This window comes from Pelophylax lessonae, assembly GCF_965119305.1.
Source record: "Pelophylax lessonae genome assembly, chromosome: 10".
Classification (NCBI taxonomy): Eukaryota; Metazoa; Chordata; class Amphibia; order Anura; family Ranidae; genus Pelophylax; species Pelophylax lessonae.
Window position 1 is genome coordinate 117,250,804 of NC_138777.1, and position 27,488 is coordinate 117,278,291.

Genomic DNA, 27,488 nt, shown 5'->3' on the forward strand with positions numbered 1-27,488 from the left:
GGATGTGTAGGTACGCATCCTTCAAGTCGATGGAGGCCATGAACTCTCCTGGAACCAGGGCAGCCACCACCGAGCGCAGGGATTCCATGCGGAACTTGCGAACCCGCACAAATCGGTTCAGTGCTTTTAAGTCCAGAATTGGACGAACCTTGCCCTCCTTTCTGGGCACAGTAAACATATTTGAATAAAACCCCCGAAATCTGTCCCGATGAGGCACCGGAACCACCACTCCCTGAGCCCGCAGGTCCTGCACCGCCAGGTGCAGATCCCGCAAACGCTCCGGAGACAGTTGAAGGTTTGAGGGAAAAAACCTGTTCGCCGGCCGAGAGAGGAACTCGATCTTGTATCCAGACCGAACGATCTCCTGAACCCACCTGTCCCGAACGCGGGCCAGCCAGGGTTGAAGAAAACCGAGCAAACGTCCCCCCACCCCAGAACTGGGTGAGGGCGTCCCTTCAGGCCGCATTGTTATGGGCAGCGGATCCGGACTGGCCGGACTTCTGCTTACCTGCCCACGGTTTCTTTTGGGAGCCTTGACTCTTGAAGGGCTTGCCCTTATAGTGCGACCGAAAGGCACGAAAGGACCCCTGAGGGGGCCTAAATGAAGCGTGCTTCTTACCTTGAGCGCCCTTAGCCTTGTGAGATTGGGGCAAGAGCGTGCTCTTACCCCCAGAGATCCCCTTAGTCAGCGTATCCAGTGAGTCGCCAAAAAGGCGAGATCCTGAATAGGGCAAATTAGCCAAGGTCTTGCGGGACGATTGGTCCACAGACCAACATTTTAGCCAAATCAAACGGCGTGTCAACACCGCCACGCTGTGCACACGTGCAGCCAAAGGAATTACATCCAATTCCGCATCACACAAATACAGGACACCCTGATGGATCTGATCCACCATAGCCAACGTCGTCGGCGGGGCAGAATCAGCCACCATGACGCGCCTGAGTACCTGCGTCCAATCCACAACAGCCTGAGCTGCCATAAGGGAAGCAAAAATATCTTTTAGCATGGAACCGGTAACCGAGTAAGTATGACGGGCGAGAGACTCCAGTCTCCTGTCCGTAGCGTCCCGGAACACCGGGGTATCCTCTGCCGGAATCGCAGTGGATTTATTCAAAACCGCCACCGCGTGATCCACCGGAGGTGGCACACACCAACGTTCATCAGTGGCGGGTGTGAAGGGATAACGCAGCTTGAACCTACTTGGCACAGCAAAAGGCTTTTTGAGATTGCGCCATTGTTCACTAACAGCGCGCTGAAAATCCTCAGTGCAAGGAAAAACCTGTGATGTTTTGCGCCTCCGCTGTGTCCCATAAGAAGCCAGAACGGCAGGTGGACATGGTTCATCCTGTAAATGCAGCGTTTGTTTGATAGAAGCAACCAATTCATCCATGATTGCAAGCTCTTCAGACGAGCCAGGGGGAGAATCATCAACCCCCTCAACCTCTGCATCCCCCTCTGACCCTGCAAAGTCCAGGGACGAACGGGACCCCGATAAGGGGACCCCAGCCATAGCAGCCCCATCACCTTCGCCCTCTGAATCAGAGGAGATTGAAACTCTGGGCCTTTTAGTGGATTGAGCAGCCACAAGCATCTGCACCTGAGCAGCCAGGTTAGCCACAACAGTGGCCAAATCGCCCCCCTCAGGGGAAACAGCAGCAGCCCCTTGTCCACCCAGTAAGGTGGGAGGAAATTTGCTTTCCTGAGAATCCATGCCCCCAGAAGTGTGCAGGAGAAAAAAAGGGTAACAGCCCCTTTAAAAACGCGGCTAGCGCAGCCCACCGCACACACACACCAGCACAATGCGACCCCCACAGGGAAAACTACAAACTCAGGCAAGGAAAACAGGACTAAGGAGGATAAAAACCTGGAGAGAACACTGCTGCTGCTGTATCGATCAGTGTGCCCAGGCAAAAGGAAGTGATGCAATAGAAGCCGCTCCTATAAAGCCTATGGAAGGCTACAAAAAAATGGCCGCCGGGGGAGGAGGTGAATGCAGTGCTACATGAGGTCGGAGCGATTGCCGCCAAAATGTCGGCGCTTGGCGCCAAAAACGCCGCTTTCAGCTATAGAAGAAGCCCTCATTGCCTGTAATCATCATTAAAATGGCGGACCGCAGCAGCGGCCGCCGCATGTTGCACAAAACATGATCCACAGCATGTCCTACAACACATAGCATGTCACACAGATAAATCACACAGTTATGCACACAGAACAGTGTATCACAGCCCCCTCCTTGCAGCCCACAGCAGCATCCAGACAGGGAGACACACAGTGTGACCAGACATGCAGGGTTACACAGTCCCAGACTGACACCCACTAAACAGACAGGTTCCCACACAGAGTACACTTACCTGCTGAGTGGCGTGGGGAACCCGCACAAGCGATCAAGCCACTGCACATGTGACAGGGAGAGTCGCAGCCAGGACGCAGGAGGACTGCGGTGCGAAACCGCATGGCGTCCAGTGAGGTAGCCACCTCACCATAGCATCCCTGCAGCGAACAGGGATGGGTCGTTCACATGTGCCAGGAAAAATACCTGACTGAACGCTCGATGGCAGGCTGGGAAGCCACTGGCCCACAACCTGCGACCAGGGGGGCCAGCCCGAGACCCAGCCCGCACGATCCTCTTCATCAGAAGAACTAACTAATGCTGACAAAAGTAACAGCTAAGTAAAGAAAGAGAAAAAAACTCAAATAAAATCAAAAAGAAGATAAAGGCTGAGACAAAATGCCCCAGCACAGAAACAGCCAGCTAACTCCTGAAAGCTAGACATTGAAACTGAGGTATGGAACAGGAAGCAGGAGGGTATAGACTGAGGGGACCACCCCCTGGGGGTGGGATATGTTAAAAGCTTTAATATTGACATATTCTGTTGCCTAGCTACTCCTACGGAGCAAAGTCTAATACCCCATTGTGACGAATATGAAGAGGCAGCGACTGTCGGAGGACGTAAGAGAAAAGCCTTTTACAGTTTTATTATATCGCGTATACTGTACTGTAAAACCTCAGCTAAATCAAATTTTTTTGTTTAATACATTTTTATTTAATTTTAATAAGGAAAAAGAAACATACACAAGGAAAAATAAACAATTACAATTCTGTCAACTTCAGTACAAACACCATTAGAAATATAATCCAATGAATTCCATATACCATCAATACTGAACCACCCCAGATTATTGAAAAGTCTAAAAAAAAAAAAAAAAAAAAAAAGATTTTTACATATGTAATGCTGCCCATGGGTGGGTGGGTGGGTGGGTTTAGAGCAACTCATACTCTCAAATCTAAATCTAGCTAAATCTAATTAAATAAATTAGCTGAATCAGTATAAAACACTGAAATTAACATCTAAAAGTAGATCAGCTACATTAGGTTTAAAAGCCATAGTTTAGAGACAACTGTTCTAAAATTCTTTCCAAAAACCTCCATCTCCATCTGTACTCCTAATATACAGTAGAAAGCTAGGTGGACTATGTAAATTAAAAAAATATTGAAATGTAAACTAAGATTATATAAAGTGAATACATGCAGGCTTTTAAATAATGTAATCCACATTCAGAATATTAACTCGCTTATATTTTATCCATTAACTAAACACTAGGTTTCAGGGCATCTGAGAAACATGAGGACAAGAAATGGGTGGAGTGCTTGTTAAGGCCCGTACACACGTACCGATCGTCGGCATACAAACGTCGGTGGACGAAGGATCTGCCGATTGTACGCGTGTTAGTATGGTGCCTCCGACAGATGTCTGCGCACAATCCGCGGACAAAAGTCTTTCGTGCAAACATGAAAATATTTGTATGCCGACACCAGAACGGACGATTGTTCGCCTGTCAGTACACAATTCGGCCGACAGACCGCAGATTTGCAAGACTGGGCATGCTCAGAAAATAGAAAACACAGGGAAAGTTAACCATTACATGACATCACTTCTGCAGTCGGCGGACAAAATTCTTGTGCTGTCCTTGTGCTGTCTTTGCACTTTTCAGCAGACACCGACATCCCGGGGAGAAAAGAGGAACATTTGTAAGCCGACCATCGGTACGTGTGTACGGGGCTTTACAGAAACAAAAAAATAGGTGTGTGAGCTGCTCAGGTTGTATGGGAATGAAGTCCTGTGACCTCCGCTGTGAGTGCTGGCTTGGAAGGGAGCTTGCCTATGCTCCAGGCAATAGTATAGAGTGACTAGGTGTCCCGCACATCAACTCAAGACCTGCTGTATGATAGTGAATTGCAGTCTTAGCCTGGACCCAGCCAGGCCATACCCCCAACATGTTTCACTCCACCCACCAGAGCCTACTCATGGGGATGGAGTTAGGTAAATATCAGGTGTGTGAAGTGGTTGTAAAGGGCTGGTCAAAGAGGTTGTGAGTTTAAGGAAGTGCATACACAGAGCAATCATAGAAGATCTGGTGGCACAGAAGAAGAGATGAGAAAACATAACCTTATAGGGTTATTTACTAATGGCTACACAAGGTATTACTCAAAAAGAAGAAATGGGGGGGGGGGGGGTAGGGGTTATGGACTGGCTTGTTCAAAGCCCTAACTTTAATACAATTGAAATGTTGTGGGGGCATTTGAAATGGACAGTTCATGCAATTAACCCCACAAACATGTTGCCACTAAAATAATTTTACACTGAGTGGTAGTCAAACATGTCACCGAATGAATTTCAGAGACTGATGGGCAGTTATGCAAAACACCTGCAAAAAGTAAGCAGCCATAATATCAATTTGAAGAGCAAGGAACATAGAATCAATGCCAAAATAGCAGGCACCATGCTCCTGACCTGTATCTAGCACATTAGTTGGGTGGTGGGTGTGATTTTAAATGGAGCAGAAACAACAGCTATTAGTCCCAATTTTCAGCTTACATTGCTCTCACACTTTCAATGACAATTACTCAGTCATGCCACACTGTACCCATATTAAATGTGTGTCCCTTTTTCTCTCAAACAGAGCTTTCTTTTGGTGGTATTCAAACACCACTGAATCACTTTTTTTGTTTGCGCTATAAATAAAAAAAAGACCAAAAATGTTGTTAAAAAAATGCATTTCTCTTACAGTACGTCCTCTGACAGTCGCCGCCCACTCATACAGTTTGCACTTCTGGGTATCGGTCTTATCCACAGCTAGGCATAAGATTTTGTTAGAAAACATTCACAAAACCTTTGTATAGACACACCTCTACAGGGGGCTGTCCCTCTGGTCCAATATCCCCAGCTAGCAGCATTCCCAAATCAGTTTGTCTTTGCCTAGCATAGGAGTAGGCTGGCTTTTCCCTGGCTGTGGCTGCAGTCTCAGCCTTTTTACTTCTTCTTATTTTTTCTCTCTGAGAAAGTGATTTTTCTTTACAATAATAGCTTTTTATTTGTTCCTGCTCTTAGTTAGTCGTACTTCGGAAGACTACAGCGTTTCCGGGTTGGGAATCGCACTGGTTATCCTAGGGCCTTATGGAATCCCAGCCTGCCATTGAGCGTTTGCAGGCTATGCGTACGCCTAGGCCTCGCAAACGACCATGTCCCTGTCCTCAGGGACAAACCTGCAAAGTGGTTACTTCTCTGGGATGTCTCAACTGCGGTACGCCGCGTGTTGCTAGCGCCCTTTTCGGCAGAGTGGGAGGCTTCCTGTGACAGAGCGGTACCCACGTTTCCTGGACCGGTGAGTACCATGCTACCCCTCTGTCTATGGCATTGTCTGTCGGGGTGTTTATGTGGGCCCTCTGTTTATGGGGATGGCAGTGCACATGGATCTGTAATATCCCCCTCATGTCTGTCAGTGCGGTCCCGGTGTGTCCCTTCCCGGTCCCTGCGGGGGCGCTAAGGCGGTTCTACCGCTGTGTGGGGGGTTGTGGGGGTCCCTGATGTCCCTGAGGTGCTTCGGCAACGTTTTGGGGGTACAGACATACAGACATGGTGTGTAGGGGCCGCAATCAGTGTAAAACCGCAGAGCTGCCATTTTAGGTGTGGGCAGGCTGTTTGGCCTCATTGTGAGGGCAGCAGCCATTTTCTACAATTCTGTTGGCGCCCTTCGGGCACCATCTTTAGTGTGGGCACAATGTTCTTTATGTGAACAGCGGCCATTTTCCCAGAGCCTTCTCCATAGACTTGTATTGGCAACCATTTTCTTGTGGCTCAGAGCTGTGTTCTGCCTCTAGTGGCGTGAGGTTACTTCCTTCTTCTCACATGCAGATCGTGCTGACAGCGTGTGGCAAGGTATAGGCACACTTTTAGGGGATTTTATGGTGTTTCCTGGGCTGCATTCCTGCTTGCATTTATTCTTTTGTAGTTTTTAGTAGCACAGGCTTAGTTCCTCATTGCGGTGCATTTGCGGTGGGAACCGCGGTAATCGCCGATTTAAAGGGTCAGCGCCATTTAAATTCTGAAGTGCTATGATGGAGTCCCAGGATAGCAAATTTACCCCTGCTCTGGTGGAGGGTTCAGGTACCCCTGAATCCTCTGCTATAGTCTCACTTACTGCTGCGCTTGCGACTTTAGCGTCAAAAGTGGATTTGTTAATGTCTGACCGGGCTTCTAGAAAAAGGCCCAGGCTTTCTCAGTCTTCTGATTCAGAGCCAGATATGGTTGCCACGGACAGTGTACCCCCTGAGGGGTCTCAGTCCTCTCAGTCGGATGTGGAGGAGGAGGAGGATTCCACCTTTGGTTCAGCAAGAGAACGCGCTGCAATGTCTGCGCTTATTAGCTCTGTGAAAGACACGCTAAATTTAGATGATGAGCCCCACTTGTCGGGTAAGCGGTCTTCCTTTGGGACCCGCAAAGCCCAGAAGTGGGGTCAGGTTTTTCCCGAGACCGTGAATGACCAATGGCGCAATTTAAAGCGCAATTTCGTGGTGCCCAAGCAATTTCAGTACTGTTATCCCTTTGCGGCTCCGGTGGATTTGCGCTGGACTGTGGCTCCTAAGGTGGACCACACTGTGTCCAGGTTAAATAAAGCCACTTTAATGCCGCAGAGGATTCTCCTGTGTTTAAAGACCCGACGGACAGGCGGGTGGAAACTCTTACCCATCACATCTACATGGTAGCGGGTTCCTTAATGAAACCCGTGTTCACTTCTGTAATGGTCTCTCAGGCTGTTGTGGAGTGGGCCAAGGTGCTTAAATGCACTCTTATTGCTGAATCCGCCCCTCCTGCTACTCTGGAGATGGTGGATCAAATTATTCAGGCTGTTTTATACCTGTGCGACACGGCCTTGGATGAGGCCCATTTAGTCTCCCGCCTGTCTGCAGTTGCAGTGACGATTCGTCGCATCGTTTGGTTGAAAAGCTGGTCGGCCAACCAGTCTTCCAAGAAGACGATGTCTGACATCCCTTATGCAGGGAGTCGTCTTTTTGGGGACTCTCTGGATGAACTGGTGAAGGGGGTCACTGGGGTAAGAGCACGCTGCTGCCCCAGGTGTCCAGGGGAAGATCCTTCCGCGGTAAGCGGGGCCCTTCATTTAAACCTAGCCAGGGGTCCTTTCGTGCCTTCAAGGCACAAGACAAAGGTAATTCCTTTAAGGCCTCTGGTGGCCAGAAGAAGCCTTGGGCGGGCAAGCCTAAAGCCACCCACACGGGCACAGTGGCCCAGTCCACCTCGACCTGATGGGGCGCCCTCACCCGTTTCAGGGGTGGGGGGAAATCTGCACTGTTTTCCCAAACCTTGGCTGGCCAAGATTCAGGACAGGTGGGTTCAAGAACTCATTCGGTCAGGGTACAAGATCGAGTTTCAATCACGCCCAGCAGACAGATTCTTTCCCTCAAATCTTCATTTGACCCCAGATCGTTTCCGAGATCTCCATCGGGCGGTTCAGGCTCTCCTCGCCCAGGGGGTGGTTGTCCAAGTGCCACATTGGGACATGTTTCGGGGGTTTTTACTCAAATCTGTTCACAGTGCCCAGAAAAGAGGGCAAGGTGTGTCTGATTCTGGACTTAAAGTTTCTGAACCGCTTTGTGCGGGTCCAGAAATTCCAGAAGGAGTCCCTCCGGTCGGTGGTGGCATCCCTGAGTCCAGGGGATTTCCTGGCTTCCATCGACCTCAAGGATGCGTATCTACACATCCTTATATACGAGGGTCATCAGAGGTACCTCCGATTGGTAATTGCGGAGGAGCACTATCAGTTTGTGGCTTTGCCTTTCGGCCTCGTTTCGGCTCCAAGGGTTTTTACCAAAGTGTTGGCTCCTGTTCTTGCCTTGTTGCGGGTACAGGGGATTGCCATCCTGGGTTACCTGGACGATCTCCTTTTAAGATCGAATTCCAGTGCCACTCTGTTGCGCGATCTGTCAACCACGGTTCAGACGCTCCAGGAGTTCGGGTGGACCATCAATATTCAGAAGTAGATATTGTCCCCTTCTGTTCTTCTCCCTTACCTGGGGATGATTCTGGACTCCGCCCCCGGCAAAGGTCTTTCTTCCGGAGGACAAACTCCGGACTCTGCAGGACGAGGTCAAGTCGCTCAGGGACAACGAGTTCTCTTCGCTCCGGACCTGCATGCGGTCCCTGGGCTTGATGGTGTCGGCTTTCGAGGCGGTACCATTTGCACAGTTCCACACACGATCTCTGCAAGGGGAGATTCTGACCAGGTGGGACAGGCATCCTCACTCCTTGGAAAGGAGGATCTCTTTGAGCCCCCAAGTCAGATCTTCTGTGGTGGCTCCAGTCTCCGGCTCTGAAGGAAGGACAATCCTTTCGACCATTGCTATGGACTGTGGTAACCACTGACTCCAGCCTGTCGGGCTGGGGTGGCGTTTCTGGGCAATCTGTCTGCCCAGGGCAGTTGGTCGGAGGGGGAGTCCTCCCTTCCGATAAATGTCTTGGAACTGCGATCAATCAGGCTCTGTTTTCTCCGTTGGTCGGTTCGTCTTCAGGGCCGCCCTGTGCGTGTGCATACTGACAACGCAACTGCAGTGGCTTACATCAATCACAAAGGGGGCACCAGGAGTGCCCGGGCGACCAAGGCGGCCCAACAAAATGGGATTATTTTAAAGGGGGGTAATTCTTTTCTATGCCCACTGTATATTAATTTTGTTTTCACTATGGTGACATTGTAACACTGTGGCAGTGATCATGCACAATGGCCGGGTGCTCTGTAATCGCTGTATATCAGTGTTGCCAGCCATTATCTCTGATTGCTGCCACAGCTGTATAATGTCACCAGACCACTGCTGCCAGTCAGTGTCCCTAATCACCGCCGCACCAGTTGTTCCCAATCACCATCACCCACTCAGTGTACAGTGTATTTCCCTGATCACCACCACACCAGTTACATTGTCCCTAATCACCACCACACAGTTACAGTGTCCCTGATCATCGACCACCAGTTATATTGTCCCTGATCACTGCCACACCAGTGACAATGTCCCTCGTCAGCGCCTTACCAGTTGCAGTGTCAACACACCAATGCAAGCCAGCAACAGAGCTACCTGACCAGTGTAAGTCAGGTAGTGTTCCGGATTGCTGCCACACTAGTCTCCAGTGTCATCAGATCAATGCAGCCAGCAAAAATGTTTCTAATCACTCCCGCCACAGTGCAGTATTGCCTGTGCCTACCGGCTGTACTGATCCTGGCCTGTTTATTGACCAATTTTCTGTCTGTTGCCTGGACTGATCCTTCGCCTCTTTGCTGACCATGTCTCTGCCTGCGGCATGAACTGACCCACCTGTGAGACACCAGCCCCAGCCATCCCCTGCTGACAATTGCACTCCTGGAACCACAGGGGCTCTTTTTTTCTTCCTTTTTTCTACCTACTGTATTTCCAGCTCAGTGAACATGACATTCTTAGGTAGCCATGTATTAGTAGACTAGGCTTGCTTGACTTACAGGAACTGGGACTGCTATAGGTGATGATACATTAAGCTATATCCTCTGACCATTTATATAGTGGCAAAAATTACAGTAGATTTGTTTTGAGACAATTGCTTGATCTGTGTAATACACAAGATGCAACGTCTGGTTTACAGTATAATCAGTCCACAAATGAAAAGGTCTCAGACATGTAGTATTGCCATACTTGTAAGGAGTGGAAGAATGTGTTTTGGGGTATAATTCTAAGTATGCCTATGTTGTGTGTGAGATATATCCTAATAAACTGACAACTTTGTGTAAAACACAAAACAAAAAACAATCTTAATTTTCTTTCTGCATTTTCCAACACTTGTAGTTTTTCTTACACACACTTTTTTATTAATCTCTGCAAAGAGACAGAAAGATACAATGTATCTTTCCTCTCCATTCACAAAGCGAGAAATACAGGGGAAAGCTTCAGAGTGACTGATCATTTTGGTAGTCAATCAGAGGCTATCACAGCCATCAGGTGACCTGGAATTAGGTGTTCTGGGTCCCATTTGTTAGTACAGGACTGGGGCTCTCAGTAAGATCCCCGGTCTCTTTGATGGGAGCGTGCTGTGCGGCACAGTATTGAAGTGGTTAAAAGGATATTCAACAGTATTAGGGGAGTTCCCTATTGCAGAATAGATCCAAAAGATCAAGTGGGTCTTGGTACCTTTATTCATGCATTTTTTTTTTTTTTAAAGCAAGAGAGTACATGCATAGCAGTGTTTGTTTTGTGCCTCAATCAAAAAATGTTGAATCTGTAGGTAGATCCACTATGGCAGATTATTAATGTTTGCCAGATTCTGCATGTCATGTTTTGGGATAAACGAGCCCCGTTTTAAAAAGTTGCCAGCCAAGGGTGGAGTATAATTTCTATCATAACATGTAACTTCACAAGTGTTTCCATGAGTAAAGTCTGAGTTTTCAATCAGCGAAATCAGAGCACTTTAATGTGTTGTAGATGTGGGAGCGTTTAGGGGGTGTGTTTCCAAGTCAGGTAGAAGTTTGTTAATACACCCCACGGTATGGTCTATAATAGGTGGGTAGACCAGTTTTGTTCAATGTTTACCCATGCCTTGTCCTGTGTATGAAGGAACCAATCAGAGATTCTCAGAATTAACAGGTAAGTTGGAAAGTTGATTTTCCAGCCAAAAGTTAGCATCGGGAGGTTCTCTGCATTTTTGGGATTCCTTGGACTTGGATTCCTGTGTTGTAAAAGTGGGAGAGTTTAGGGGGTGTGTTTCCACGTCAGGTAGAAGTATGTTTATACAGACCACGGTATGGTCTGTAATAGGTAGGTAGACCAGTTTTTTCAATGTTTACCCATGCCTTGTCCTGTGTATGAAGGAACCAATCATAGATTCTCAGAATATGACAGGTATGTTGGAAAGTTGGTTTTCCAACCAAATGTTTGCATAAGGAGGTTCTCTGCATTTTTTGGATTCCCGTTACATTTCACGCTAGGCAGGGCTGCCCTGTGTGTGCATCCTGGACTGTGTAGCTTGCAAAATCATTAGAAGATTATACCTTCTGTTTCTGTGCTGCCAAAATGAGCAGAAAACAAGTCCGTGTGCTCGTGTGCTCACCCTCGTACCACATAAACAAATCAAATAGAAAAGGGCACAGATAAAGAATACAAACAAAAGTTTTTTCCAAACAAATATGTATTGTGTTGGAAAAAATTTCAGGTAAATGTATTTTTTCAAAATGTTTTAAATTATTCTCAACAAGAACCATAGAAAATAAATATATGTTTTAAAATTTTTCTACCAAAGTATAGATCTGTCATAAAAAAAAAAAAAAAAAAAACAACACTATGTATAATATGCTAGGGTAGTAGTCTACAAAACCAAAAAGAAAAAAATGTGTGGAACAGAAATATTCCAGAAAGATAAAAAAAAAAACAAATAAACTCTGAGACCCAAGAGAATTTAGGGAGAAAAAAGCCTTGGGACTCAAGTGGTTAAATAGCTAATGGCTATGATTGACTAGCATGTCGTTTTAAAAATACACAAATGTACACCACACTGTACCATTCTTAAAACAAATTCCAATCAAGGAAGAAAAAGAAAAGTATTCTTCACCAGTTAAAGTACTGTATGTCAATGCCCACTTGTTAAAAGTTTTTTCTTACAAAGCCATTCGCTTATGCTTTTGTTGTCTTCTTAGCTACAGTATATAGTGGTTTTGGACTTTAAATATTTGGCCTAACTAATACTTCCATTTATATTGCAAAACACTTCCTCCATTTTAAACTTAAAACTGTAAGGTCAACTTGTGTCATCCGCTCCGTATGTCTGCATATCATCCCATCCGTTTGCGGATGATATGCGGACATAATGTAAGTCTATGGGCATTGCAGATGTCAGCAGGTGACACCGCTGACATCCGATTTTCCTTCCTTTCCGTTTTTTGAACGGATGAAAAAATAGGGTTCTGTTCCGTTCCAAAAAACTGAACAGAACTGAAAGGAAGAAAATCGGATGTCAGCGGATGGTATTCGATGGTAAAAAATAGGATGATTTGCGGACACACGGAGCGGCCGTGTGAAAGAGCCCTAAGATTTGCATATAGACATGTGAACTTTTTAGCTGGTGTGCAGGGATTAAGAGGAAAATGGGAAATAACTTTAACAGGTTTTAGTGAATACAAATAAGAAAATGCATTTTCTATTTGCTTGCAGTTTTCCTAAGACATTATCACTGATTTCTATGGAAGGATTACCTGATCTGGATCCCTTAGGTTTGAGGAAATATAACCCAAAGCCTTTGCTCGCTCTTTGTATAATCGAATAGCTTGCTCCATGGGCACTTTAAGCTTGCACCAATACTCTAATGTGCCATAATTACTGATGTCATTGTCAATCCCTTAAATAAAAAGCAAGATTTGATTATTTTTCAAAGCTCAGCAAGTTTTTACAGTTTCTACAGTAAATGGCCCTATCAGTACTCACCAAGTAATGTAGAACTAGAAAAGATTTTCCCATTTTTTTCAAGAATGTCCTGGAACTTTAGCTGACACACAGCTATTGTTTTAAAATCGGTGCCAATTGCCAAATGAACTTCCAGCCTTACAGTATTCTTTTGAATATACTGTAGGAAAAAATCATCTACTTGTACTAGATACTGAGAGGTGAACTCATACAAGGGTTGTAAGCCTCGCACAATGGGTGTAGTTTGAAGCTCAAAGTCGTAGAAAGCATACGTGCAGAAGGTGGCAGGCTCCTGATCTCCGAAGATGTTGACAACAACTGGAGAGAACGCTACCTTTGATATGTGGATCTCAAGAAGATTGTAGCCCCTTTCTAGATGTACCGATTCATCAAATTCTTCCACATCATCTTCTTTAGTTATTTCTGGTGTGAATTTGAACTGCTTTGTTCCATATGCAATGTCTTTTAACTGGGCTTCAGTGCAGAAACAACAATAAAAGCAGACGATTTAATTTAGAAATGTATTGGAAATGTAAGGATGTATTTAAATATGCAATAAACTTTAAATCTCTTTTTCAAGAAACAAACACATTTTTAAACATTTTTTTTTTTATATATACATTATGGTATATCCCACATTGCCTACAGGTTAAAGTGACCATATGGCAAGGAATCTGTTTAAATGTAACAATCTAACTCTTGGATGATCTTGCCTATCTACTACTCTGTTCTTTTAAAGGAATACCCAGTAGCTACCCATGAGGCAGTATTTGTACTAAAATAAAGCTATTCTTCTCTATCAGCAGAGTTGAATAAAAACTCACCCTTCCTATCACTTAAAGTGGAGCTTCACTCTCCCAATCAACATTATTTTTAATTCTTATGCTGCCAACATTATAAACAGTTAGAAAAGTATATCATATTTACTTGTTTTAAACTTTTTTTAACATTTATTCAGCTACCTCCTGTTTTTTTTCTGAAGACGACACGTTGATGACGAAACACGTCAAGCTGGGATGCCTGTTGCGACGCACTTGGTTGTAGGTGGAATGCACGCCGTCACCTCGCGGGTTCGGCTTACATTTCTCCCATTGTACAGTGCGGGAGCCCGCAGGGGAAAGTTTTTTCTACATTTTTTGCTTTCAATCTTATTTTATTGATAGCAGTAAAAAGGATACATAAACTGTTTCAAGCATACAACAAAATCGAAGTACATTGTGACATCTAGAATCAATCTTGTTAACACTTTCAAAGGAGAAACATTTAACTGTTGTAAGGAAGTGGGATACAAGAAAGAAATAAACAAACTGTTTTCTTGATAAGTCATTCCAATCCCAGTATGGATTGGGGACAAAAAATGAAAAGGTTTCTGGCCCGCTACTTGAGCACCATATCAAGGTGTTCGTGGTGAAAGTAGAGCCCATGCATCAATACATGGTTGCGATACTTATGAGTTCCACTTCCTACTCCCTGTTTAGGGCTTAGAGACCTGAGATAAGAAAGGGGGGAAAAAAGTAAGTAAGGGATGGAGTCATTGTTCCAGAGGAAAGTGAAGTTTAAGGGAATTGAGTTTAGTAATTCTTCCTTTACCGATACATTTAGGGCCCTAGATTTGCCTATGTTGACAGTAAGACCTGAGATAGTGCCAACGTCCCCTAGTAGTCTAAGGAGGTTTGGAACTGGAATCAATGAAGAGGTGATAAACAGGAGTAGGTCGTCGGCAAATAGGGTGCATTTGTGTTCAGTTGTGCCGCAGCTAACCCCTCTGATATCAGGGTTATTCTTAATTGCCGTAGCCAGAGTCTCTATTGCTATCGCAAAAATTAGGAGGGACAGGGGGAATCCCTGCCTGGTGCCTCTCGAGATAGTGAACGGTTCAGAGTATTGGCCTAGGAGTTTAATTTGTGCACTGGGGGTGGAGTAGAGGCCCCTGAGGAAGCCCAGAAATTTTCAGCCAAAGTTCCATCTATTTAAAATTTCAAAGAGGTATGGCCATGTGACCGAATCAAAAGCCTTTTGCAGATCTATTGATAGCAAGAAGCCTTCCTGAGAGGGGCCTTTGTCCCATCGGGTCTGTAAAAGTGGAATTATGTCTACTGCTCTTCTGATTTGATCTGGACCTTATCTGCCTGGGATGAAGCCAGATTGGTCTTTATGAATGTATTCACCTATAAAGCGTGAGAGCCTATTTGATACGATTTTTGTCAATATTTTTAAGTCATTGTTGATCAATGATATAGGTCTATAGTTGGCGACCTCACTTGAATCTTTCCCTGATTTAGGGATGACCGAAATATATGGTAAGTTTAATCCTTTGTCAATGTGGTGGCCATCACTGAGCTTGTTGAAAAATCTAAGAAGGTAGGGACTTAGGGTAGAGGCAAAGGTTTTATAATAGCCCACAGAGAGGCCGTCTGGGCCTGGGGTGGTGCCCATCTTCATGGATTTGATCACTTCCAGGATCTCCATCTCCGAGATCTGTTTCTCAGATATTTTTCAGCTTCTGTGGTAAGGGACCGGTTAACCACTTAAGGCCCGGAGGATTTGGCTGCTAAAAGACCAGGGGGTATTTTGCGATTCGGCACTGCGTGACTTTAACGGACAATTGCGCGGTCGTGCGACGCTGTACCTAAATTAATTTGACGTCCTTTTTTTCCCACAAACAGAGCTTTCTTTTGGTGGTATTTGATCACCTGTGCGATTTTTTGATCACGCGCTATAAACAAAAAAAGAGCATCAATTTTGCAAAAATAACAATATTTTTCACATTTTTTTATATGAAATTCCCCCCCCCAAAAAAAAGTAAAAATCAAATTTTTTTTACATTTTCGGCCAATTTGTTTTATGCTACATATGTTTGGTAAAAAAAAAATCGCAAAAAGCGTATTTTGATTGGTTTGCGCAAAAGTTATTGCGTTTACTAACAAAGGGAAAGATTTTTGTCATTTTTGTTGTTTTTTTTTTAACGCATAATGGCGGCGATCTGCGATTTTTTTTGTGGTACTGCGACATTGGGGCGGACAGATCGGACCCTTGACTGACATTTTTGACACTTTTGGGGTTAACAGTGACATTTCTACAGTAATCAGTGCTATATATATGCACTGTTACTGTAAAAATACACTGGCAGTGAAGGGGTTAACTTTATTTGAGAGGGAGGGGCTGTGTGTGTCCCTAGGGGCGTGATTCTAACTGTGATTGGCTGTGGCTTGAGCTGTAGTTACACTGATCAACGGTCCTACATAGTAGAACCGTATGATCAGTGATTCTACACAGGCGAGAATGACAGGCAGCTTGTTTACACAAGCTGCCTGCCTTTCTCCCTCTCCCCCGACGATCGCAGAGTGAGCGGCGGACATCGGCTAGTGACATAAATATACGTCACTTTGCCTGTGAGGGGCTGACTGCCGCAGTAAATCTACTGACGGCAGTCGGCAAGTGGTTAAGAACAAGCCTGGCATCTTCAAGTTGGGCCCGTGTGGACTGGAAAGGATTCTGTTTATGGATTTTGCTTAGTTTTTGGAAGTCATTTTTTCTACATTTTATGATTAGCCCTACCCAGGGGGCTCTAAATAAAGGCTACTATACATTTTTACGCTATGAGGAGTTTTCTCTCCATTATTGGCTCCTCTCTACTGCAGCCATTTGGGAGCTCTTTACAATTTGGAGGAAGTTGAACCGGAGGACTGGCTGGAGATTACATTTTGGTCACGGAGACCACCAAAGCTTTCCTTGATCCTCTTGCCATATGGTAAGAAGGATTAACATCATCTGGTAAGTGGGAATTTGTACACTCACTATTCACGGAGTGTGTTACTGTCCTTGTCAGTAGGATTCATTTTTGGGATGCATCTGGCCACAAGGGCAGGAAGATTGTGCCATTCCTCTTGAAGCATATGGAGGATTATATGTTTGAACTGTCGTCACTGGACAATTAATAAAGTTTTCTGTGCACTGGGTCACACATTTTTACTTTGTTGTTGCACAAGCATTTTGTATTGCATATTTATATTTACTTTTTCACTCTGGATATTATTGTTACACTGTTCATTTGTTTCCTCTGTTGATGCACGTTTTTGCACATTTTGTTGAGCAAGCGCTGTTAATTGCATAAAGTATATCACTCTTGCAAAGTTTTTCACTTCCTGGTTTCTTGCCTAGGCAAATGATGTCATACATCCCAGGGGTCTTTAGGAGGGGAGGAGAGTAGGAAGGGTTTTCTCAGCTAAGCACACTCTCTTGCATGCATGCTTGAGCTAAGGGCAGATAGGGTACCAGGAAATAAGTGCTACATGAATCATTTGCCCATATTTAAGATGGCCACAACCAGAAATGCTAGGGGGAGATTTCTCAACAAAATAAAGCATGGAGAGATGGATGGAAGGGGGGAGTATGCTTTGAATATTAAATAGTGTTTTTGGTTTGTGGTGCTCATATACAGTGAAGATCCGCTTTTAAAGTGATATTAAAGGCAGATTTTTTTTTTAAAATAATAAACATGTTACACACCTGCTCTGTGCAGTTGTTTTGCACAAAGTAGCCCCAATCCCCCTCTCGTGTACCCTGCCAGCGCTCCTAGCCCCTCTCTCCTGCTGAGTGCCCCCATAGCAAGCAGCTTGCTATGGGGGCACCCGAGCCACTGCTCTGTGTAGGTCTCTTCCTCCTCATTGGATCCTGCTGCTATCTCAGCTAATGAAGAGGAAGAGACCAAGGCCAGCTACTGCTCTTGTGCACATCGCTGGATGGAGATAGGGCTCAGGTTAATATTAGGGGGGCTAGGTGGGGCTGCTGCACACAGATAGTTTTTTACCTTCATGCATAGAATGCATGAAAGTAAAAACCTTGATCCTTTAAAACCTCCTTAAGCCCCCCTAATGGTTAGTGAGCTCAGCAACCTGCCATATTAAAGCACCATTAGGGGGAGGCTTTTGAGGTGGAAGTGGGGAGATCAAGGTTCTGCAGGATTTTAATATAAAATTTCTACTTCTATCCCTGGATCTACTGATCATTCTGAAATTAGCTGTTTGTATGAGTTTGTCATCAGATGCTTAGTTTTATTTGCCTAGGTTTGAAGCCATTTTTACAGTTCAGATGGGTGAACATAAAAATAAATGTGTAATAGCAATATTAACACATTACAATAAAAAAAAAAATTACCTTCAAGTTTTCGAATACGAGCTGCTCTGACATCAAGCAAGTGGACATATTGCTCCAACTTTACATCATAATCACGACGCACACTCTCAATCCTCTGGGTAACCGCCTCCAATTCATCCTGTTAGATTAAGGAAGAAATATTTCCTGTAGTCATCTCTAAAGTGTTGGATCAAGCAAAATAAATGTAGTGTGGCTAGGTTTACTAATCTTGTTTCCTTGAGTATACAAATAATGCTGTCTTGTACAAATTACACAGACATTTGTTTAGTTACCTGGTAATCTTTGTTGATTTTATGCTGCATTATCAGCATGTTTCTAGTTTTCTCAAGTTCCTGCACAGTTTCCACGTGGTTCGCCTGTAATTCTCTTAAAGACTTTTCAAGGTCCTTCCCCATGTCATCCTCGACTTTCTCCAAAAATTTGACCTCTCCATTCTTCTGTTGCTTCCGTGTCTACAGAAAGGTTTTAGTTTAATTAAAAGCAGTACAATGCTTTCAGGGTATTTTCTTCTATATCTTTACTTGTGAATTATGAAATCAATCCAAAAGTACATTTTATTATGCAAGGGTTAAAAACCAACAAGGTCAACGTTGGATTCTGGAAAATGTAGCACTTAATAATTCACAAAGCAGCAAAGATGTTGATGATTAACAAACTCATTTCTAACGCCAACTAATTATGACTTTATTACGAGTATATTCCGGACTGTGCTATTGTCCCAGTCTGTTTGTAATTGTTATAGTGCCAGATTTAAGTCTGAGCCACATGTTTCATAAGGCTTTTTTCAAGCCACAACCAATTATATTGACAAACTGCACATGCCAATTTACAGGGAGTTCCATGGTTGATGAGCAAATCTCAGCAGGAGACAGAGAACCTGCATACTGAAAACATCACAAAGATATGGAACAGATACTGAATCTGAGTCGCACACAGCAGTTTTTGTGCGGTCTTCCCCTTATATGACGTGGGATTGTTTTTAGGGACACAACACATTCATATTGATAAAATAAAGTGCTCTCAAAGGCAGCATCTGTAACAACTTACTTATCAGAAAAAAAAAAAAAGTTTCTTATTACCGCATACACTTGCTTTATAGATTTGCAACCAAGTGGAATAGGACATGTGGCTCTAAGGACACACGTGGCTGCCTGGGCATTTATGGAAAAAGAGATACTCAAGACCATAAGGGTGCAGCTAAAGCATAGCATCTTTAAATTCAACTCTAACCTTCTGGCAAACTCAAAGTAATAACTAAGTGCTGTTAACAGAATGTATTATGTATTTTGCACCATCATATTTTTGACTGCTGAAGTTTGTAAATTGCCCTATAAGCAAAGTTACGTACTCCTTGGATCTTGCCTGAAAATTCAGCTAATCAGAATGTTTCCTCCTCTACGCTGCTTTAGGTTGACAGGAGCCAGTAAGTGTCAGCAGCTTCACTATTTTTGTTAGATAGAGGCCTGAAGCCGGTGCTGGATAGGAGGCAAAGCACCAGGAGATTCCTCCTCACCTATGCAGGAAACCTGGGAGCCAATCTGCTGCAGCTTCTAAAAGGTTACAGGTTTATGACTTATCAAAGAAATGCTGCTGGCACAACACAAATCTGAACACAAGGCATCACATTAACAAAAAAAAGGCAGGGGAAAGCTGAATGAAGATGGTGTCTGCGGTAAGTGCTTTGTAAGGACTGTAGATAGCTTAGAGGTGAGGGGAAGAGTGCTGGACGCAGTGGAGATGCTGGGAACTCAAGGAGACCACATGAATTAAAAATGTATTCCACTGCAGGCCTACCTCTATAAAACCACAGCGCAATGGTGCACATAGTGCACTATAGCCATAAATGGGCCAAATATGCCTTTATTCAGCACAGCATTATGCGGTTTGTCCCTCCCCTTGCCACTAATACCACCCTGTCTTAAAACCTAATTACTTAGTCAGTAGGCTGTGTCTCTTGTGCTGTTGGCTCCCCTAATAGTCAAAATCCCCCTCCATCCATGCCCCTAAACCACGGATGCCCAAGTTTTCCAGTGTGGCAGGGGTCAATAGAGCTGACTGAGCTGTGACAGGCACTCATGCAGAGTGCCTGATTATACCCGTCTTTTCCGCCCATCTCCTCCATTCATACAAGCTATACTTTAGCTTCTATGAATGGTATGTGATCTATGAGTGGAGAAGGTAGACCCTTTACTCATGAGCCCATCATAGATCATGTTTCATTTATAATAGTTTTATAGTTGGGGAAGGGTGACAACCTTACAAAGCTGGGCAAAAGAGGCTTGGTGTCAGCTTTTGAGAGTTGTCTTATTCACCTGGGAATAGTAGATTTTAAAGCAGGATGTCCTTTGCAAATCCCTGACAACAAAACAAACTTAGGAGCAGGGCATAAAGAGGGAAGGACTATGTCTTCATAAAGACGGAAGGTAGACACCACCTTCAGCAAAAAAAAGTAGGTCTTGGGTGCAAGACTATTTTGTCTTTGTGAAGGATCAGGAGAGAGACGCTAATTTAGACACATCTGACACATGTGATAGCCACTAAATAAGCCACTTTGCAGAGGGGATCATTCAAACATAGCACCCTCATGGGTTAAAAGGGTGGTTACTGCAGGGCAGAAGGAAGTAAGCACAAGGAAGCACAGGGTTCTGTAGGGGTGGTCTAATCCTAGAACACCTTGAATAGGTGGAGGCCAGGATATCCACGTCAGGAGTTCCCCATTCTGACAAAAGAGATTGAAGATATTTAGATGAAGGGCCAGTTTCCTGAACAACAGTACCGGGGTAATGCATGCAACTTTAGGCATCACCCCGGTACAACCCTTTCAAGCCGAGGCTGCATATTTGCATACGGTCGGCATGAAGGGGTTAAAGGATAAGTTCACCTGTGGAACATGTTACATATTCCACCCATGTTTAGGCTGCCTCCTCTCCACCTGATCCCATTGCCATGTGACAGCAGGCAGGGGATCTTGTCCCAGCACCCGTTGTTAAAATTTAAAAACAGCACGGCCGTGCAGTTATGTAGGCAGATAAATGTTATTGGCAGATAAATGAGGGGTCTGCTTCCCCAGGCCTAGTTTGGGATGCTTTCAAGGCCTACGTCAAGGGGCAATATATCTCTCTCATTGCAGCTATTCACAAGGAGCAGAGTTTGGAGGTTTCAGCCCTACAGAAAGTGGTGGAGGAGATACAACTTATGCAGCCTCTAATACCCCAGAGAACTTTGACAGTCTACAGACAGCAAAAAAGGGACTTGCAGTTCAATATGACAGAGGTTACAAGACTGGACTTACAATAGAGAGTAAATAGATATTTTTTGAACAAGTGGACAGTAATGGGAAGTTCTTATTTAGTATGCTTGCTCAAATTGATAGACCCATCACACCTATGTTCAAAATTATCACCTCTGCAGGCAATATAGTCTCCACTACTGAAGAAATTCTGGAAGTTACTTTAGTACTACACGAAACTATATATGTCCTCTATTCCCCCTGATTTTGATCCTTTACAAATTAGAGCAATGCTCAACTGGCTTTAGGCTAGTTGTCAGAAAGGAGAGTACTTGATGCGCCCCATCACCACTGAGGAGTAGAGAGGCATCCTCCTCCTTGGGAAAGGCTCTCGGCCCATGATACATGGTGAGGCTTTAGCAATGAAATTGTCAGTGTTATATACTTTGTTTCTGGCAGAGGACTCACTTCCTCCCTCTATGCAATCAGCGCACATCAGCCTGATATATAAATCACTGAAGAATCCTACACAATGTGCCTCATATAGGCCTATAGCCCTCTTGAACTGCGGCTTAAAAATTATGATGAAGCTGTTGAACTCTAGACCAGAGCTTGACAAATTTGCTTGGAATCTAGGAGCCAGCTAAAACAGTTAGGAGCCAGTTTTTTTTTTTTTTTTTTTGCACCATGCCGAACGGTTGACTTCTGTCGAATTGGCTGCCATTAACTCGGGTCGACTGGCGGGAGGTTTTTATTGAACCAGCTGAAGTTGCCAGGCATTTGGGCTATGTGTACTTGAATTTATGGTGTGATGGGCAGCGGCTCACTAGGGAAGGACAGTGCAGCAAGGTGGGGGTGATAGGAGGTCCAGTAACTCATGCCACCTTAGGTCCCTTTCACACAGGCACCTCTGCTAAAGTGGACTGGTCCTGTCCACTCCACTATGCAGAGTGAACACGGACACAGTCCTGCTCTCCTCTATGTGGAAATTGAAAGAAAATGGACAACCTGTCAATTTCCATCCGATTCGCCGGACGGATGGAAAATAGGACCATCATCCATCTGTTTTTGGCGGACAGGATTGGATAGCGGCGGGTGTCAACGGACATATCCGCAACTCCGTAGAGGGGACTGGAGGGTCCGAACTGACAGGTGATCGGACAGCCCATGTAAAAAGGGGCCTACAGCTGTGTGGCTGTGGCATGACAGGGAGAGAATGAAAAATAATAAAACATTTTTAATAAAAAAAAATAATAAACTGTTTCCATCTTTGTAGGGGTGTAAATGGAATGGAGACTGTTCCAACCAGCTGTCCCACACTCCCTGTCCACTCATCGTTAAGGACAGAGCGCTAGATCAAGCCCGCAACACCTTCAACCTCTTCTATTCGTAGGAAGGATCTGGGCGGGCAATGAGAACAGGCAGGGGAAACCCTCAGTGCCATAAGTGACTGCTTGTCACAGCCCTGCCGCCACAAGAGGGTGCCAGTTCCCCGATGCAAGCATCTTGCTCCAGCAGGCCGCAAAGTCGCAGCCTCAATTACTGGCTGGCACTGCATCTTAGTCCACGTACTCGGGGGCGGGGCCACATGGGGACAAGACACCTGCTGCAATGTAGTCCAGGCGTCAGGCCGCTAATTCCAGTTAGAAACCAATGTGGAATGCAAGCAAGCCCATGACTATGTTCCACGCTGTTTCCTGCACTTGGCTCCTTCCTATCAAGTGACATCACTTCCGGACAACGCGCTAACCTCGGCACTCCAGTGTGGCGACTTGCACACATGCCAGCGACGTCCGGCTAGGATCATCTTCCTGCTCTATGGTTGGTCTCGTCCCCTGGCCATCCACATCAATTCCGAGAGGTATAGCGTCGGATCACCCCGGATTGACATTTGGCATTCGTCATTCTTCAATGGCTGATAAGAACAGGTAATCGATTCTCGAATATCGATTATGTAGTGAGGAGAAAAAGGTGTAGTCTTTTACTCCAGGGTGGAGAGTGCGCCAGGAATCATGGAGCAGTAGGTCCTGAATCTGGAGTTTAATTTAAGTGTCCGGTACAGTAAGGAGGAAGTGCCTGTAGAAGTCTCTTTCAAAGGATCAAGTGGCAGATTGAAATCACCACCCATGATAAGCAGGCTGGTCGGAAAGACTGGAAAAAGAAAATTCATGCTCCTGAACTTAAGGGGTTGCTGTGCGACTTGAACTTTTAGAAAAGCCACTTCCAACAGGTCAGGGGAACCCAGATAAAACACTAAAAGGAAAAGAATACAGAGGGCGCACGAGTCTAGCGCATTACCTTTTGCAACAATTTGCAGGGTAGATAAACTAAAATACAGTTTCTAGGCCTACTGTATACTGCTTGGCCGATTAAGGCTAGGCAATTATCTCATAAAGCCGACATATAGGAGAAAAAATGTAACTTCTGGTTGCACTTTAAGATGGCTCGATACAAGCAGAAGAAAGGTAAGGGGAGAAAGGGGAGAAGAGAGGGGGGTGAAGGGAAAGAAGGCTGGGGGAGAAGGGGAAGGGGGGAAAAAGGGAGGAAAAAGGGAGGATGGGGGAGGGAAATGTAGTACCATATGGGTGGTGGACAGCACTATTAATTGTCACCTGTATGTCGGTTATAACGCGTTTAAAGCTGTCCAAATAGACCATCCTCTGCACTGCCATCATAGTCATCCCTTCCAGGCTGCGCTCCACAAGCGCTTTAAGGCTCGCTTTCAGATCGCTCTACTGCAAGGTAGTCTTCCCGGTCATGATTTCAGATTGACAGCGGTGTGGAGGATGGGCTATGTGGACAGCTTTACCTCGGATGCCTGCATACTTAGATGTACCTTTTTTAATCATCAACCATGTGAGTTGTAAAATGTTGTACCTACATTAAATGTAAGCATGTTGCTACACTTAGAGGCACCTCTCCTCTTTTATACTCTGTAGCTCCAGCTGGATTTGCTTCTAATCCCCTTGTGGAGGCTGCCAATTGTGGACATTTTATGGTTACACAACCTGTCAACATTGCTATAATCTTTTAACCACTTTACTACCAGTCACGTAACCTCTACGTTGGCTGACTTTGAGTGGTTATACCGGGATGATGCCTCTAGCTAGAGGCATCATCCTGGTACCGTTGTTTGAAGCCGACGGTCGGCTTTCCGTCGGTAACGATCGATGCGGCTCGGGAGCCGCTCGATCGTTACCCGGGGGGGCGGGAGGGGACGTCCCCCCCCTCCCGCCGCCTTCCGCGGCTTTGCTCGGGGCTACCGTCCCACCGGGAGCCCCGAGCACCCAGCCGGCACGTCCGCCGGCTGGATGGAGTCCCGATGAATGCCGGAAACGGCATCGATCGGGTCTCCGATGACGTAACCCGGAGGCGGCGTCCATGACGTCACGTCCGGGTTACTGTGCTGCAAAAGGCGGCAGATTTGAAAAACGGCTGTATGCAAAAATGCCGTTTTCGGCGTTTTGCATACAGGGAAGTGTAGTGGAGGGGTCTAGGGTCTTTTAGACCCTCGATCCCTCCATAAAGTGTACCTGTCACGACATATTGCTGTCACCAGGGATGTTTACATTGCTTGTGACAGCAATAAAAGTGATCAGATTTTTTTTTTTTTTAAAAACCTGTAATAAAGTTTAAAAAAAAAGAAAAAATAAATAGGAAAAAAAAAAAAAAAAAAAATTAGCCGTCCCCGTCACCGTTAGCTCGCGCACAAAAAAAAACGTATACGCAAGTCGAGCCGCAAATGAAATCGCTGTTCAAACCACACATGTGAGGTATCGCCGCGATCGCCAGAGCGTGGGCAATAATTAAAAAAAAAGAGCTACACTCTAACTCTAAACTGGTAACCGTTAAATAAATTTAAAGCGTCGCAGATTGAGATCTCTATTGACCGTAGTTTGTCGCCATCCCACGGGGGGGCGCAATTTTAAACCGTAACATCTTTGGTATCTATTTACTCGGCGTGACATCATCTTTCACAATATACAAAAAAAATGGGCTAACTTTACTGTTTAGTATTTTTTAAATGCAGTGAAATGTGATTTTTCAAATTTTTTCCCAAAAAATGGCGTTTTAAAGACCGCTGCGCAAATACCGCGTGACAAAAAATTTTGCAATGACCGACATTTTATTCTCCAGAGTCTTTGCTAAAAAAATATATATAATGTTTGGGGGTTCTAAGTAGTTTTCTAGGAAAAAATACTGGTTTTAACTTGTGAACAAAAAGTGTCCGAAATAGGGCTGGGGCTAAAGTGGTTAATATGGACTATAGACTGAAGGACTTATGAATAAATAGTTAAGGAACAAATTATCTCAGTTTCCATTATTTCTTATGGGGAAATTCGCTTTGATACATGAGTGCTTTGGATTACAAGCATGATTCTGGAACAAATTATTCTTGCAATCCAAGGTTTTACTGTATAAGGCAAATCGCATGTATAAAACAGATATTTTAGAAAATACAGTATATCCAAAAAGCTAAATACTTAGCAAATAAAAATAGTATGTAAATCTTTTGAGTCCAAACAAAGTAGTATGATTTCCAAGAGCAAAATTTGACATAACCTGGCAAGCAAAAGGTGGGTGGTTTACTAACTGTTAAAAGAGGTGGCAACAGAACTTCATGGACTAGGGAGAGGTGCCAGGAAGATACATCAGCGTCACAAAGTAAGCCCAGGAAGTGCTATTTGGCATCAATGGATAGAGCAGCCCTAAACTGCATACTATAAAAGGCTGAGAGCATACCTAGCATAGCACGTCAAGGCGAATAGTAGAGTCAGCTAGGATCATCTCCTGGGTATACTTTGCCCACCTGAGTAGCCCCTGGCAATCAATTCACATTGTGAATATTCATAGGGAGATAAGACAGCACGCAGAGTCTCTAAATGCTGTCAGCAGAAGGAGAGTAAAAGGTGGAGACAGGGGAAAGGGAGGAGGGAAGGGGGAGAGAGGAAAAAGGGAAGCCAGGGGGGAAAAAAAAAAAAAGCTTTCTATTTATCGAATATTTAGCAATTATCATAAGCAGGAATAGCTATAATCGGTGGCAATCATAGTAATGGTATGAAATGAACAAGATGCTTATTTAACCCTATCAATCATCCATCTTGTGAGACTAAATAGCTTAAGGCTGTATATAATAGTCGCTGATTAAAAAAAAAAAACAATAAAGAAATTGATAGCGTAGATCATTTTAAGAACCTCAATCCAGTCTCTAATCAAAGGGAGTGGATGGATTTAGCATTTGCAAATAAGGGGAGAACTGGAGGGGGGGGGGGAGGTCACAACAAGCTATAAATGATCATCAGTAAAGCAGCCAGGTGGATCAGGAAGATGATATATAGCTCCTATCAAGGAAAGGAGAATTGAATCCCATGACCAAGAGGGAGGATTCTCTCAATACCTTAAAGAGTTGACCATATATCTACTGAAGGGGAGAGGGGATATGGAGGGATGGGAGAGTAGTATGCTGAGAAGGGGGGGGGGGGGTGACAGGGTAGAAAAATCTGAGAAAACTGCCCTTGGCTTCTAAGATAGCAGTAAATGGTAAGCAGTGAGATGAGCATGATACACCATGAAGATACTATATTTGTTCTTGAAATGCAGGAATTGGATAATCAGAAGCTGTGAGTGCAGACAGTGATAAAATTAATGGTGAGAAACAGTCAAGGTTATATATAAGGTTACAGTGGAGTCTGGAGTTAGGACAAGGCAAAGGTAGTAACAACTGACAACGTAACTGAATAATATGGGCCCCATTAAGAGGGTTTAACTGGGTAAGGAGAAAGGTTCTTTTCATTTCTGGTGTGCAGGAGGGTCCCGATTAAGGGAAATCGAAGGGGAGAGAACTCAACGTGACTTCAATCCTGTCGTGGCTTGCGATCAGTAGGGGAAGCAGGGAGACCTCCCACCTACTGGCGGTCGGCAGTCGGTGGTGAGGCAGATCTGTGGTGTCTGGAGTTAGATGGGCCTCGTGGTCGAAGGTCTTCCATGGATGTTGATTACAGTAGGGAGGTAGTCGTAAGGTGCTGTACCAATCTGGCAGCTCAACTGTGGGAAAATTGAGGCTCTAACAGAAGGACTGCAGATCTTCTGGCGCCCGCATGTTGGCTGTGCGACCCATAGTAGTAGTGGATAAGCAAAAAGGAATAGGGTATTCTGCAGGCACGGAGTGGATCGAGCAGAGGGCGGATATCTTTCCTGTGCTGTAATGTTATATGTGAGAGAGCTTGGTACAGACTGATTTCCATGCCACTAAATAAAATGCGGCCCTGTTTTCTTGCACTTCTGAGAATTTCTGCCGTCAGTCGGTAGTTCACCATACAACAGACCACATTCCTTGG

At 44.8% G+C, this 27,488-nt stretch overlaps 1 protein-coding gene across 3 annotated transcripts in view; it reads right to left on the reverse strand.

The window, feature by feature from the left end:
• RPGRIP1L (RPGRIP1 like) overlaps positions 1-27,488 on the reverse strand; it is a 478,852-nt gene that overhangs the window by 185,185 nt on the left and 266,179 nt on the right. For all 3 annotated transcript variants that reach the window (XM_082269857.1, XM_082269856.1, XM_082269855.1), the window contains exons 13-16: positions 18,194-18,373; positions 17,922-18,039; positions 12,786-13,238; positions 12,557-12,699 (exon numbers count right to left, since the gene is read on the reverse strand). In XM_082269857.1, coding sequence (XP_082125983.1) covers positions 12,557-12,699; positions 12,786-13,238; positions 17,922-18,039; positions 18,194-18,373 — 894 coding nt within the window. The remainder of the gene's footprint in view (positions 1-12,556; positions 12,700-12,785; positions 13,239-17,921; positions 18,040-18,193; positions 18,374-27,488) is intronic.